Source organism: Bombyx mori, chromosome 23 (assembly GCF_030269925.1).
Source record: "Bombyx mori chromosome 23, ASM3026992v2".
NCBI lineage: Eukaryota > Metazoa > Arthropoda > Insecta > Lepidoptera > Bombycidae > Bombyx > Bombyx mori.
In genome coordinates this window covers 11,780,342-11,796,091 of record NC_085129.1, presented here as the reverse complement: position 1 = coordinate 11,796,091, position 15,750 = coordinate 11,780,342, and the positions used below count along the sequence as shown (strand labels likewise).

Genomic DNA, 15,750 nt, shown 5'->3' with positions numbered 1-15,750 from the left:
CAACCATTTCGACAATGCACAGTATTATGTTGAGTCTGCTAGAGTCGGTACCGCTTGCTTCGGTGAGTTCCTGCACCGGATCGGAGCCGAGCCGACGGCAGAGTGCCACCATTGTGGTTGCGACTTGGACACGGCGGAGCACACGCTCGTTACCTGCCCCGCATGGGAGGGGTGGCGCCGTGTCCTCGTCGCAAAAACAGGAAACGACTTGTCGTTGCCGAGTGTTGTGGCATCGATGCTCGGCGACGACGAGTCGTGGAAGGCGATGCTCGACTTCTGCGAGTGCACCATCTCGCAGAAGGAGGCGGCGGGGCGCGTGAGAGACGCACAATCTCGCCGCCGTCGAGCGGGGGCCAGGGAGGCGGATCTCGCCCAAGCCCTGGCCCTCTAAGTGTTTCGGGTCCCCCTCACATGTCGGTCTGGGGACCGGCGAAGGGGGCCTAAGAAGACGACGTGCAAGCTGCTCTGCACGCGTTTTACGCAAGAGCATCCGGGTGATGGAAGGCCGGCTATCCTCGACTCACGCTGGTTCTGGTCCAGCGGGGTATTCCGTAGGATAGCTCACTCTAACCGGCGCCATCTAGGCGGGCTTCGGATAGCCTGCCGACCGAGAAGGCTGGTGGTCGTGGCGCCGACGACCGCCGGTCCGGCGTCCCGAGGGGGAGGGTGATGAGAGAGATGTGCTCCGCACTAAACGCTTCACTTTCCCCCCTCTGCCTCTTCATGAGTTCTGTCTCATGCGAGGTTTGGACGTTGGTTGTTGAGCGACAGAAGGTTTTAGTCAGTTCGACTCTGACATGCCCCGCCCTCCATCCCCAGTGGAGGGCGGAAGTCCGGCGATTTACTCCTGACAAAAAAAAAAAAAAAAGAGTCGGTACCGCTGTCTCATCCACATTTCTGCCGTGAACCTGTCTAATGCAAAGATCCTATAAAATATAAGATAAGTCGTCGTGGCCTAAAGCCTGCACGTCCGGTACATTATTAACTAGTGATGCACTGGTGTTAAAATCCTGCTGACAAGTACAATTTTTTGTAGTGAAATACGTACTTAACGATTGCACGGTGAAGGAATAGCATCGTATAGTAAAAATGAAACCCGCAAAATTATAATTTGCGTAATTACTGGTGGTAGGACGTCTTGTGAGTCCGCACGGGTACCACCACCCTGCCTATTTCTGCCGTGAAGCAGTAATGTGTTTCGGTTTGAAAGGTGGGGTAGCCGTTGTAACTATACTGAAATCTTAGAACATATATCTCAAGGTGGGTGGCGCATTTACGTTGTAGATGTCCATGGGCTCCAGTAACCACTCAGCACCAGGTGGGCTGTGAGCTCGTCCACCCATCTAAGCAATAAAAAAAAATTAAAAATTTTTTAGATACCACGATGTGTTTGTAAGTTCCCCCTAAAGATTGATCACAAGAAAGAAAAAAAGCAGCATCAGACCGAATTGAAAAATATATATCATATTGTGATCCGAAAGACGATTCTATCTAAAATAATTTGAAAACCATTCGATTTATTCTAACGAACGCAATGAACGTTTTTAAAGAATACGCAAACTAAGCATTTCAATATTCATCTCAGCAAATCAAGCCAGTTCGGGTAACCACTCACCCCGCTTGTAATACTTATACCGATACCGCACTGCGGTTCACCCGAATCGGTCAGGCTTGCAGTCGAGAAAACGACAACCAAGCGTACGTTTATTTGGAAAAGTTTTTTAGTATTTGGATATAACAAAGATTCGGGTCAATGTCGCACAAAAAAAGCCTACATTCTATTCTTCAAAATGATAACACCAGAAAGTATGTATTTAATAAGACGTGCTATATTGGTCTTTAATTAAATTCAGTTTCTACTTTCATAACTTTGTGTTATTTTAATGAAGCGCTGGTTAATTAATCGTTATTCAATATCTATACTAATATTATAAAGAGGAAAGATTTGTTTGTTTGTTTGTTTCGAATAGGCTCCGAAACTACTGGACCGATTTGAAAAATTCTTTTTCCATTAGAAGCCGACATTGTCCCTGATGAACATAGGGTACTTTTTTTATTTATTTTTTATTTTTTATTTTTTGTTTCATGTGTGTTTTAATGTTTCCGAAGCGAAGCGAGGGTGGTTCGCTAGTCTTATATACTTTAGTCGTTGCTATTGAATTTTTATTACATTAAAGTTTGAAATATTGAACGTCGAATCTAATTTGGACTAACGAGTTTGAACACAGACAGAATATTTTAGTATTTTATTTTACGACCGTTCTGTAACATTTGAATTTCTATTTATTTAGGACAATTGTGACGAATGAGTTTCATTTCAAAACTTGTTATATTTTTTGTAGGTTTACATGATAGATCTATTAAAATAAAATGATTATTGATTTTTTATATTTTAACTGATAATCAACACTGGGATTTCACCTCATTATCTGAGTACAACTTGCACCTAAAACGCAACGAGCAGGTAAAAAATGATTGAGATATATGAACTTAATTAATTAAATATCCTGTGTTTTTACGTACACTATTTGTGTAAACCGTTGGTATAAAAATAGTTTTCCATAAATTTGCTTAATTTAAAGCTACTTATCAAAGCATTTTCTAATAGATAGCAGTTTCATTGATTATTTTATTTAAAATAATTCCGTAGAGTAAATCAAGAGCTTCAAGAGTACTTGCAAACCACCACGTGCAGATGTATCAGAGATTGTGAGATAGCGGGGTAGTTTTGCGATTGTATCCGTATTGTAGGAGAAAGTAATGATTTCAGCTATAGCGAATGAATCGCTTGGATGGCGGGTGGTGCGATACAAACACAGAACCAAATAGACGTGAGACCACACCGATAAGTATATTTTATTAATGAAAGTGAAAACCTGTGGTTTTTGCTATAAAACGAATGTGAAAATTTCCCTACGAAAACTAAAATGATGCCGAACTCAAACTATTAACAACCTTAAAACAATGAAACTAGGGAATAACAGCAAAACCACTAAAAGGATAATGAAAACGTAACATTGTTACTTGAAACAGCAGCTATGAAGGCAATTTCGATGTTTAATTACAACTAGGCAAGCGTGATAGAAACAATGTATTCGAAGCTTAATAAAAATAATATAATAGTAAATATGTTTCTTATAAAATAAAACAGTAAAAATATATTAATCAAAATCGGGCATATTTCGGGTGAAACTTTCTTAGGTCTTCTGATTATTTTGTAAAGAATGTGTAAATAATCTATACATATAAAAATGAATTGCTGTTCGTTAGTCTCGCTAAAACTCGAGAACGGCTGGACCGATTTGGCTAATTTTAGTCTTGAATTATTTGTGGAAGTCCAGAGAAGGTTTAAAAGGTAGATAAATATGAAAATGCTAGAAATTTAATAAAAATAACATATTTTTTTTCTCTTTGATATCTCCCCCATCGGACGAATTTCTTTTGTTTGTTTTAAATTTTATACAAAAGCTTTGATCTTTTATTTTCGATTGAGGTACTACGAAGTCTGCCGGGTCAGCTAGTAAAAAATAAATGTATTAAAATATTATAAAATACTACAAGTGACCATAAATAATGTGTAAATATACAACAAAAATAGGCATAGAATTTCTCAAGAGAAAACTGAGAGTTTACAGTAAATTTATTCTAGATAATTCATCAAAAATTACAATGCAAGATAAAACAAGGGCTCTTTGCTAGAACGCTTGCCCCGGGTAACTGTTATTTATGATCATTTGGCTTCATTCTTGATCTTCATCACTTCCACCAGCGCCATTATCAGTAATTGTAGTGTTGAAGATAGCTCGCACAATAGCTGTTACCGTCTTCCGAGCTCCTTGACGAAGTAGCGTGAGTTTAAATTGCATCAAAACAATTAAATACGTGGACATAAACGATATATTCTAAAATAAATAATGAAACAGTTTAATAAATTTATTACGAAAATTAGCTTGTTGATGTTAATACTAATTTTAAAAAATATTATCACTTTCAATCATCTCAAACTGGAAACTTCTATATTATTTCTAGAAAAGGTGGAGAGATAATCTTGTAAACTAGTGGTTACTCGGAAACTGGAGAAAAAAATCGCTGTACCACAGCCGAATACATTGATCTAACTAGATACGCATATTCAATTCCCTCATCTATGATGCTCTCCGGGTAGCTGAAGACAGGATGAGATGGCATATCATCATGAAGACGAAAGCCATCGATGGACATCTTAAGATCACCAGATACGAAGCAAGATCAAGTAGATTGATCCAGATTCCAAATAGCTTTAACAGAGATATTGACTCCGTTGGGGCTCAGTACGAATTCAATAGTCAGAACTAACTACGGGAACATCAAAACGTTTTAAACTTGATTTTCTGTGGTTCGCGCATCTTTATTTTAGTCACCCTATAATAAATAAACTACAAGTGGAAAAGCGGTATTGAACATACATCAAAATTTGGGTCACATTTCAATAAGCTAAATAAACTGTTAACACAATTATTAGCTGTGGGGATTGTATCATCAAAACCATTTCAATCAATACAAGGAGAACCGAAGGTGTAAACCACAATTTCTGCTGCCAACAGTTTAAAGGGCGGAGTATTCGTATACAACACAACTAAGACCTCAACATGTCTTAAAGTCTTAAAGTGTGTTTATTGTATGTATGTATATATTTTCTATAATAATATAGTGTCTATAGTGCACCGCAACATACCTTTTTTTTTTTTTTTGGTCAGGAGGAAATCGCCGGACTTCCGCCCTTTTCTGGGGATACTGGGCGGGGTATGTCAGAGTCGAACTGACTAAAACCTCCTGTCGCTCAACAACCAACGTCCAAACCTCGCATGAGACAGAACTCATGACAAGGCAACGGGGGGAAAGTGAAGCGTTTAGTGCGGAGCACATCTCTCCCATCACCCTCCACCTCGGGACGCCGGACTGCCGGTCGTCGGCGCCACGACCACCAGCCCTCTCGGTCGGCAGACTGTCCGAAGCCCGCCTAGATGGCGCCGGTTAGAGTGGGTTACCCTACGGAATACCCCGCTGGGCCAGAACCAGCGTGGGTCGAGGATAGCCGGCCTTCCATCACCCGGATGCTCTTGTGTAAAACGCGTGCAGAGCAGCTTACACGTCGTCTTCTTAGGCCCCCCTCGCCGGTCCCCAGACCGACATGTGAGGGGGACCCGAAACACTTAGAGGGCCAGGGCTTGGGCGAGATCCGCCTCCCTGGCCCCCGCTCGACGGCGGCGGGATTGTGCGTCTCTCAAGCTCCCCGCCGCCTCCTTCTGCGAGATGGTGCACTCGCAGAAGTCGAGCATCGCCTTCCACGACTCGTCGTCGCCGAGCATCGATGCCACAACACTCGGCAACGACAAGTCGGTTCCTATTTTTGCGACGAGGACACGGCGCCACCCCTCCCATGCGGGGCAGGCGACGAGCGTATGCTCTGCCGTGTCCAAGTCGCAACCACAATGGTGGCACTCTGCCGTCGGCTCGGCTGTGATCCGGTGCAGGAACTCACCGAAACAACCATGCCCAGTGAGCACCTGCGTGAGCCGGAAAGTGAGGCGTCCTCTGTCACGATTCACCCAATCCACAAGGAACGGGCGAATCGCCTCGACGGTCCTACGACCAGCCGAAGGATCAGCCAGCCGTCTGGACCATGACTCCAGCACCGCAACATACCTGCCATATTTTTATATTTTCTAGAATTTCTGTAAATTAAACGGTTGTCTGGAAGAGTTCGCTTTTAGCGATAAGAGCGTCTGTTGTGCAAATGAATTTGCTTTTTGACTGTTTTTGAATGTAAAATGTGTTTTGGTGTGCAATAAAGTGTTTTCTCTCTCTCTTTCTCTCTCTAAAGTCTCAAAAAAAACAGGTGTACGTAGTGTGCCCAACTAAACAAACTTAAAAAGTAACCACCTTTTTGTTTGTCTTTGAAGCCTCCTATATACGACGTGCGCGATAATAAAACATTTTCACAAAACATTCATTAAAACTTACAGCAGTAAACAATTCCCTATTAATATTAGTGAAGCCGTCTAAATTCATAATGGGCGGATTTTTGGCTATGGCCACCAGAAACATTTCCACTTCACGTTGAGTGCTTCGGTCTATCGCTCCCAGATTCACGTTCAAGAGACGATCTTGAAACTCGTGACCCACCTGAAACGTAATTTACTAAAGTACTTACTGCAGTGCTGCTCCATAGATTAAAAGAATGTGTTCCTTTCAGAGATGAAAGTGTATTTGAGAACTTAACTGCGTGACTGCGTGAGTGCGATTCACGGAAGCACAAAATTATACTAAGAACTTCTAAACAATACAACCAACAATGTTTACTTAATCAAGTGAATAAAAAATATTATTTTGCAAGCGAGATATACACGAGGAATTACATGTATTATGAATGAAATAACGAACGACTTGAAAGTAGTAATACAGATCTCGTTAACGTATTCATGTTTCATGAATATTAAATGAGTAAATCAAAATGTGTCCTTATTACAATCCTTGGGCCTTACCTCGGAGGATACACTTTGCATTATTTATGGACAAATTCTTAGATAATTGAAGCGGTAATTACTATTTTGACTTTTCTTTTTGGAGTTTACTCCTTTAGAATCGATTTACATATATAGGCCCGGGGTATGAAAATTATGGGGACCAAAATCGTACTAGCATGTCACACGAAATGCGTTATGCGCCTGATTGGCTCCTGATTGCGTGATGCGTGCGCGCGCCAATCAGGAGCCAACGCGCGGCCGCGTTATCGCAGGTGACGCCGGGCTGCTGCGCCGGCAGTCCGCCACAAAGCCTCGTACTGATCGCGCGTTTCTCTCATTATTGTATTTTCATATATTTGTTAGTCGTTTGTTTTGTGTCTCGTTAATTTGTTAATAATCTGTAGTGTATCGTGTTGTCGTAATATAGAACTATTTCTCGTATTGTTTCGTTTAATTTTTTATATCCAGTAAACTCCAGTCGTGCGTCGGAGCGGACACACACACTTTTTTTACTTTGGTTGGGTAGACGGGTCTACTTGGAATTGGTTAATAGAGTATATATATATGTATATATGTATGTATATACATCACCGTTTGAAAGTCATGTTGAGGTTGAGATATACACAAAGTCAAAAAATGTACCGTCAGTAATTACAGCAAATTGGATTCGTCGTGGCTTTAAGAATAAGACGCCCGGTGAATTCGTATCTCGTGATGCGATTCGATCGGTGTTCAATATTTTAACGAAATACGTACTTAATACATGTTCACGAATGACTTCCACGACAAAGTAATAATGACATCGTGTAATAAAATTATTGGTAGTGGAGCGTTTTGTGAGCCGGCTCGAGTAAATATTACTGGTGGTAGAACGTCTTGTGAGTCCGTACGGGTAGGTACGACCACCCTGCCTATTTCTATCGCGAAGCAGTAATGCGTGGGGCAGCCGTTGTACTGTACTGAGACCTTAGAACTCATAACTCGAGGTGGGTGGCGGCATTTACTTTGTAGATGTCTATGGGCTCCGGTTATCCCTTAATACTAGCCTGGCGGTGAGCTCGTCCACCAACCTAAACAATAAAAAAATTATACTGAAAGAGGCTAAAGATAACAAACAGTTAAAGGGTGACCGAAATCACTCGTTAATCAATTAAATATTTAATAAAAACGCAATATCATTTTACATTGATTTTAATGCGAGATTCATGTTACCCGTTATAACACTGAACATCTATGTACATTTGTTTGTAGCAAATGTGAATACGGCTGAAAATACTGAAATAAATCAATGCGGATTTTTTAAATGAGCGGATATAGTTCCAAACATTTGCAACATGCGTCAAACATATTCTGGATAAGGTTGCGTACATATATTTTTGTATTAAATGCTCTTTTACCTTTCTCGAAGCGTGATAGGCCTCATTACATATTATGAAGAGTAACGTCATGCAGTAAGCGACAATGACAAACAAGCCCATTTCCTTGTAACTTAGGCCGTGCTCTAAGATTTCCGATAAGGCGCCATACAATGATATTGTTGTTGTGAAGAATATTACCATGCAGTAAATGCCGTACATGTTGGAATAAGCGCGGCCTGAAACCAAAGCGCTTATGAAGCAAATGTATTAATTATAATATGCTATATAAAAAACGACGGCCCTACAAGCCTCTCAAAACAACATCTATAATCATATAACAATTTAAATAGTGTTGAATATTTTTAATTCCTTTGTCATAGATAAACATAATAACTAGTATATCACCAAAATACGTTATTTTTATAGCTGATAGCAAAAGCTAATGACAGAACAGAGTCAGGGGTAGTTCAACAGATAATTTGGGAGTGAACACCCACTGAAATTCTGGCACCCTATAATTTCACTGGAGGGATTTATTAGCTGATACAATCAACGATATTTTATTAATAAATTTTCACATATTAATCAAGCTTTAAAACTTTTTGTTTGTGTTGGTTTTGTTTCATTTCAAATGTGGCATTAAAGATAATATTAATACAAGAGTACTCTTTCCGATCTGTCACTTTTCATACCCAATTGCTGCATCATATGCGACAGATCAACCCACAGGTGGCGGTATTGAGCCAACTTCAGCGCTGGGTGTTCCGCCTCTAGAGCCTTGTGCAGATTTATTGCCAAGCCCCGGGACGCCGTGCCAAACGCGTTGCAGTTAATGTACCTGTAGATTTGGAACCTTGTCAAGTAAATGGCGAAGAAAGGACTGAGAATTCTTGAACCGCCTGCCAAAATTCACTGGCCTGACAAAACGTCAAACGGCTTAATGCGGTGATTAAATTGCGGTTGCATTTTCATTTCATCGCATGTTCCAGATGCTTTCTTATGTAACGTATTTTCGGTTGCAATTTTGAAATTGATTTAAACTAACGTTCTAATTAGAAGTTTCTATCTAGATGCTTCTAATTTTTAAAATAAGTACGTTGAAGACGAAGCTTTGTACCCTTAAGTTCGTTTTAAAAATGTGGTATCAAGTTTTCCGTAGAAATAATATCTAGTTGGATCTTTTAATTAATAATGTCATTAATTTAAGAAAATCGCAAACAGCTTTTCTCCGTTTTTAGTTGTTTGCCGATCATTACAATTGTTGTACCAATTTTATTTTGTCTTTTAATGAAATATAAACATCATGTTTGGCCTTTGTTCAAGGGATTTAGAAAAAAAAAAAAAAATTGCAGTCATCGGGACTGCCAATAAAAGTGAAATTTAACACTTAGATTTAGATTTTTAGTATTAACATTTTTTTATTAAGATTAAGATTTTTAATTTTTCTACTTAAAAATATTAGTATGTACATATATTTAGTACTCAGTATTGTACTACACAATGATTCTGCAATTAATTAATTAATTAAATAACAATCGTATTCAAACACTATTTGAACAATATACAGTATATCATTAAACTTTTTACTAAATCAATTAAATTTTACTTGTAATATACACAACGCTAAGTTAAGCTAAGCTAAGCTACAGATATACTGCTATTACGCATGTCGGTGACGCGAACTCACAAGATTTCACCCATCCATCTAACGCACACCGCACGCGGTCAGATATTGATATATGTATATGTTTTCGTGTAGATATGCCGTTGCATATGCATAAAACTAGCATGTCGGTAAAGCTAACCCATAACCCATAAAAAATATATATAATGGTATAAAATGTATATAATGATAGTTATGTGTTAGATTTTTTTAAGTTTCTAACATAGATTATAAGTAATTGTAACTAACAAAATGTTATGGTTAAAAAAAAAAAAAAAAATGAAAAAAAGTATTAATAATAATAATAAATGATAATAACATTTTTCTCTACCAAAAAGTGCTCAACACAGCCAACGAAGTTTTCACTTCAAAAATAGTTAAGTAAATTTATATAGTAGGAACATACGATCGTATAAAGCTCGTAATAAAGCCACCAGCACACAAGACATGCGCCAAACCATGAAATACACATTGTCACTTAAAATTTGCATTAGACAAATTATAATAACTAGTGGTCCCCCGGTAGTCAAAATTCGACTCTAATTAATTGAAATTATAAGTTTGCACACTAATAAAGTTATATTGTCAAATACTTCTATAATCACAGATTTCGCCAAGAATCATCCAAGAATACATACACTTTAGACAAATATTAATAAAGATAAACAATATTTAATCTATTCTCAATTTGACCACAGACTATAAGTAATAATATAAAAGTTTGACAATAAACAAATAGTATACATGCGCGTGTATGTCAAATACACGGTAGTGTGTGTAATGTTTTTATTATTGATTTAATTTGTATTTTTATGCATAATTTAAAAAAAAATAACATTCTGCACTCCTCTATATTCTCTATAAGTGTGGGAAATTTCATACTTCTCTGTCCGCGTAATTTTCGTAAAAAAGGGTACAAAGTTTTTGCTTCATGTAGATTTAGATTTTACCGAAAAATCAGCAGAGTTTTTCACAACTAAAGGTTACAATGTTTCATGAATAAGAAATTCATATGAAGCGCGCTATTGTAACAAAAGCATCTCCTAAATTATAAGCGAACATTATTAAAAAAAAAAGTGGTTGCCATTAGGTATTCCAGTTAAAAGGACAGTATAGTTGTTATCCTCATGTACATATGTATATCAACTTAAAATCTTTTATTATCAAATTGACTAAAAGCCTCGAAACATAATATGCTAGATACAATTTTTATTATTTAAAAAAAATAAAAAACTTTTGTGTAAAATTTTATAAACACACCGTACTTTCAGTGCTAAACGAATACACAATTTAATGGCTAAAACGGAAATATATTTCCGAAGTTTCGTTTTAAAATTCAATCATGAAGTCTCCCCGGAGGGTGAAAATAAAATTAATTTTAACCTTTCCAGTACGTTAATCTGAATATCGATTTCTATAGGTACCAGACTCGACAGCGAAGCAAAGTCAACACACGACCTAATAATTACATCGCCGAGTTATGATAACATCGTTAATTTACGCATCGTTCCGAGTATATTAACTATAAAGGAAACAATTTAATTAGTATTTGATCATAATTTTAAACATTACATTACTCGATAGTTTGTCGTGACCGAATCCTGATCATGCAGGAGCCAGTCACCGTCGACGCCCTAGACACGTCCTTACGGATTCATCAGATCCAATAACCTTTGCATTAGATGCCTTCAGCTCTAATACTAGAAGCAAGCTTATTGACCCCAGTAACCGTACTCGTTGAACTCGACAAAGAGGTCGACGTGCAACCTAACTCATGCATCAGCCCGCTGAGTTTCTCGCCGGATCTTCTCAGCGGGTCGCGATTCCGATCCGGTAGTAGATTCATTCGCGAAGCAATTGCTCTTGAGTTATTAGGTCTCCTTCGGAGGCGCTCGGGCAGCTGTTAGCAAATCCCACCCCTCCTGGCTGAGCCTTTGCTCGCCTACCTGTCCTGGTGAAACTGGAAAGGCCTTCGGGCCACCAGTAATCTCTCAATCATAAAAAAAAAAGTTTGTCGTGGCTTTTCTCGGCGCTAGTATAAGTGTCTCAAATGCTAGAGGCCACATTTTCGAAAAATATTCAGCCGTAAGTGCGTTGAAACAATTTATGAAGACCAGAAGAAAAAATAAATGTCATAGCATTAGACTTACCAAAGAGAACAAAATCCATCCAACATCGCAATGATGTGGTAGTAGGCAAAAGAATGCCATAGTTCGAAGTCGTCTTGTAAATAATGCTGCGACAGCACGACTGCGAAGCTTAGAACCCATGAGAATATACACAAACCCCATGTCAAGATGTACAGATTCGGAAAAACTATGGGTTTTCCGGTGATCTTTAAGTATTTCAACTGTAAAAGGTAAATATTTTAGAAGTACTACTTTTTGTATCCATCTTCAAAATGGAACAAAACTTGATTTTTCGAAATTTACTTTATGATTTACAAACCAGTTGGGTGAACTAAAATTTCATCATCATCTCAGCCTATAGCTGTCCACTGCTGAACATAGGTATTTTCAATCGATCTACAGTGCGGCCGGTCCGTTGCCACCTGCATCCAATGTGACCCAGCGGTTTTCATTGGGTCGTCTGGATCACTGTAGCACTGGATCATTTAACAAAACCATGGAAAATATAATTCAATAGTATGTGAGATTTCTGACTGTCTTTAAAAAAAAAAAAAAAGTTTTGAGAAAAATCTAGTGCCGAAAATAAAAACCGGTCATACTCGTAGTTATGACCTACTATGTCACATCAATTTATGTACATGGTTGTAAATTTAGATTTTACTAATTAATTTGCTTTATACACAGTTTAACCTTTTAAAACGAATTTACGCGCTTAATGAATTAATTGCGTGACGCGGAACGACTTTTTTATTTTTACAATATTAAAAAAGGTTAATACGGTGAAAATTTACTTAAGAATATTGAATATTGATAACTGAATATTGTTTTTAGTATAAGTCGAGCTAATATGTTTTTAAGAAAATCTAAGAAAAAATATCTTGCAACAATTTTTTTTACACTTCATACGAACCTGATAGTGGGTCCACATATTCTTAAAGATTGCCACTTGAGGGCCGTGCCTCCAAGAAGCGATAGGCAGAAGGAAGTGCGGTATAAGTATACTCAGAAATATGATGTTGTAAATAACCTCATCAAAACGCTTATTAGAGCCGATCTGGAAGTTAGCCAAACGCTCTTGTCCAACTAAAAAAGTATCGAATTTCACTTGAAAGAATATAAACTCCGACTCACAAAAGACTACCTATTTTTAGTATTGACTATTATTTAAATATTAATTGTTAAATTTAATAAAAATAAAATTAAATTTAAAGCAAAGATAAAACAGATTCGATGCTATTCATCAGACAGAGTACTCTTAACTAAAATATTAAGTAAACAAAGTTTTCACTTGGAAGTATTCTAATGGAATATTCGGTCTTTGTCTCAAAGTTCAGGTTGAGTTAAAATAAGCTCACCTTTAACAACAATAATGCATTCAAGACCCCAGACTAAGTAAGCCCACAGAGTGGCTTTTGATATCCAATTATAGGTTGTTCTTCTTGTTGTTTGAGCACCTGTAAATAATAACTAAATGAAAATTTTGACTGAAATAAATATGAATTTAGTGAGTGTTGGGCAAGGTAGAAGGAACAAGACCCCCGGCCGGCCACCAAACCGTTGGTCGGATCAGATAACTGCGCTCACTGGACTCTCTGTTGCGAACGCCCTGAGAGAAGCCGAAAACCGAAGCAAATGGAAGCTGATGGTACAAAGAGCCACGAAGGGCTTTCAGGGACACGACCTTCAGCAATGAAGTATTCGACTAAGAAGAAGAAGAACACTCTTCTTCTTCACAGCAATGAAGTATTCGACTAAGAAGAAGAAGAAGAAGAAGAAGAAGAAGAGTGTTGGGTGACTTAATGTATGTATGTATGTGAATCTACTAATTGTACAAACACTACTTTTGCTGAAAGAGCCCATACAATAACAACAACATTTCAGAATAAAATTTTCTAGGATAATTTATTTCGAAAGTCATTGAAAAATTTCACGGCTAAAGTTGAAGTTTCAGTGACGATATTTTATAACAGCATTGTGGTTCACACGAGAGAAGTGTGCTCTCAAACTTGAACAATCTCAACATTCTTTGAGAGGTTATTGAATCTCGGGAAATTCGTGCTTTCTACCCGTATATTTTTTTTTAAAACAAAAATTTTAAATCTAGTATTTGGAACATACAAGATGTTGTTTTTTTAAGAAATCTGGTTGTTAGCTTTTTATCCGTAGCTTCATTGAATATCTAGGAAATACTTTTATATAGTTGTCATCTGGGTTCATAATGAAAACGATACGATTTATCTCACGATTATTTACTAATATACTTATTAAATATAATTTTAAGTAATAACTAATGCAAAGTCAAAACCAAATTTAACGCCGCACAAAATATAGACGTTCGAATTTGCCACCATCTTGTTTTCATGGGTAGTTTCAATTATCAAGAAGCTTGGCTGTTCCCTTCGTTTTACTTCTCATGAGAGACGGTAACCATTTACAATCGTGTGGGCCATATTCTTCTCATTTTATAAACATTAAATGTTATCCAATTGCTTTAACTTTTCTTGGTTATCTATTATACACTAAAAATTTATCACGATTTTGAATTGTATTGAGTATCCAATATTTCTGAGCGATCTTTAGCAAAATCATTTAGATTAGACTGAAAACTGCTGGAAAGAAATTAGTTAGAAGTAGATACCTTTCAATAAAATTATAAATCATGGTACGAGTTAATATTTTCTTTGGTTATTGCAAGACATAAACAAAACTGATTTTACTGTTTAATCTTGCATTTTATTATAATTAAATTGTTTCCCACGCTTTGAGTGCTCTATAGTTATCGTGGCCAGAAGTTAAAGGACTTTAATTTGGATATTTATTCGTAACAATATTTGTTTGCATTAATTTTCTCGAAACATACTTTTTGGAACTCTCATAATCGGCATCACACCCATTATCTGGAAGAGTACAAGTAAACTCTTCGTATTCAAATAAAAGCTGTCGTGCTTATCCAAAAGCGCTCCATCTTTATCCGTTATCTCTGGTCCGTAGATATCCTTGATTTGAAAATCTAAAATTGATTAAGTGTTGTAAATAAGTTTGTAATTACAAAAAGAACATAGAGAAAGAGTATCTATATTAATGTGTAGTCATTTGAATATGAAAAGACTAAGCCGTTAAGAGCCATTTACTACTCTGCTAAGCAATCGCTGCCCTATGTTATGTTCGGTATTGACTTATTATTTATATATAGTCGTAACAATACAGGATTGAAACTTGGAAAAATCACTTTCTTAAAAAAATACTTAAAATGAAATATTATAATATGAAAATTAATCACTAAAAAAATTATAAATGAAAAACAATAGCTTTCTATTCTGTAGAACCAATTCACGATCACTGATTTCAAGATATCATATGCTACATTTATATATATATATGTAATTTAATATACCCTTTTTAAAAAAAGAATCAAACGAAATTTGACTATAATTATTCTTTATTTTTCCAATTCAAATATTAAAACTTAAAGATTTTCAAACTTCATTTTGGAAAAACAATAAGAATGATCGTTGCATTTGAACTCTGCCAAAAGAATTTTATAGTTTTGTTTACAAAAATAACTTATTTCCCTCAAACTACGCTTCAATAATCACGTTTTAGTTATTCTCTTTCCGTTCTGTCTGTACCTTTTATGTCCTTTCCTTCGTTGTTAACGAATAATTCCCTTTTCCACATTGCCTCATTTCGTTTTGGATTGTAAATACTGAATCTATGGTCGTGTCTGTTCATTGTAACAGAAATGCGTCGAGAACTTTCCGAAGCTCGAGTCCAGGTCCTTTACGAATGAGCTTTCCGAAAGATCTGGTAACAGAATACGGAATAATCAATCATAGTCCGCCCGGCTCGGCTTACTTGGTTATGCGCGTTTGTTAATGGAATACTGTGGAGTCGACATGTTTATGTTAGTCCCAGTTAGATATGGCAGTTAAGATATGCTGTGAAAATAAAACTGAATTTTATAAAGAGTGAGTATTTTTATAAAACAAACGCAAGTGTATTTACTCGTTCCAGAAATTTAATTTAGACTGTATTTGTGTATTTATTTTCAGAAAATTTTCATGCAAATGCTTTTACAAAGGAGATGTTTATAT

At 37.0% G+C, this 15,750-nt stretch overlaps 1 protein-coding gene across 1 annotated transcript; it reads right to left on the bottom strand.

Moving 5' to 3' along the window:
* Positions 1-3,622: 3,622 nt before the first annotated feature.
* LOC101737228 (gustatory and odorant receptor 22) lies at positions 3,623-15,438 on the bottom strand. Its single transcript, XM_012695880.4, has 9 exons — positions 15,286-15,438; positions 14,517-14,666; positions 13,012-13,110; positions 12,567-12,739; positions 11,678-11,877; positions 8,557-8,702; positions 7,904-8,100; positions 6,004-6,165; positions 3,623-3,902 (listed from the first exon to the last, which is right to left on the bottom strand). The coding sequence occupies exons 1-9, from the start codon at positions 15,386-15,388 to the stop codon at positions 3,741-3,743; spliced, it is 1,392 nt and encodes a 463-aa protein (XP_012551334.2). The 5' UTR covers positions 15,389-15,438; the 3' UTR covers positions 3,623-3,740.
* Positions 15,439-15,750: the final 312 nt, after the last annotated feature.

Coding starts and splice junctions, on each gene's coding strand:
- LOC101737228 (XM_012695880.4), bottom strand. CDS start 15,388: ATGAACAGACACGACCATAGATTCAGTATTTACAATCCAAAACGAAAT. Junction 13,111..14,516: donor GATTATGAGAGTTCCAAAAA/GTATGTTTCGAG, acceptor TATTATTTACAG/GTGCTCAAACAACAAGAAGA. Junction 6,166..7,903: donor CCTATCACGCTTCGAGAAAG/GTAAAAGAGCAT, acceptor ATTACGTTTCAG/GTGGGTCACGAGTTTCAAGA.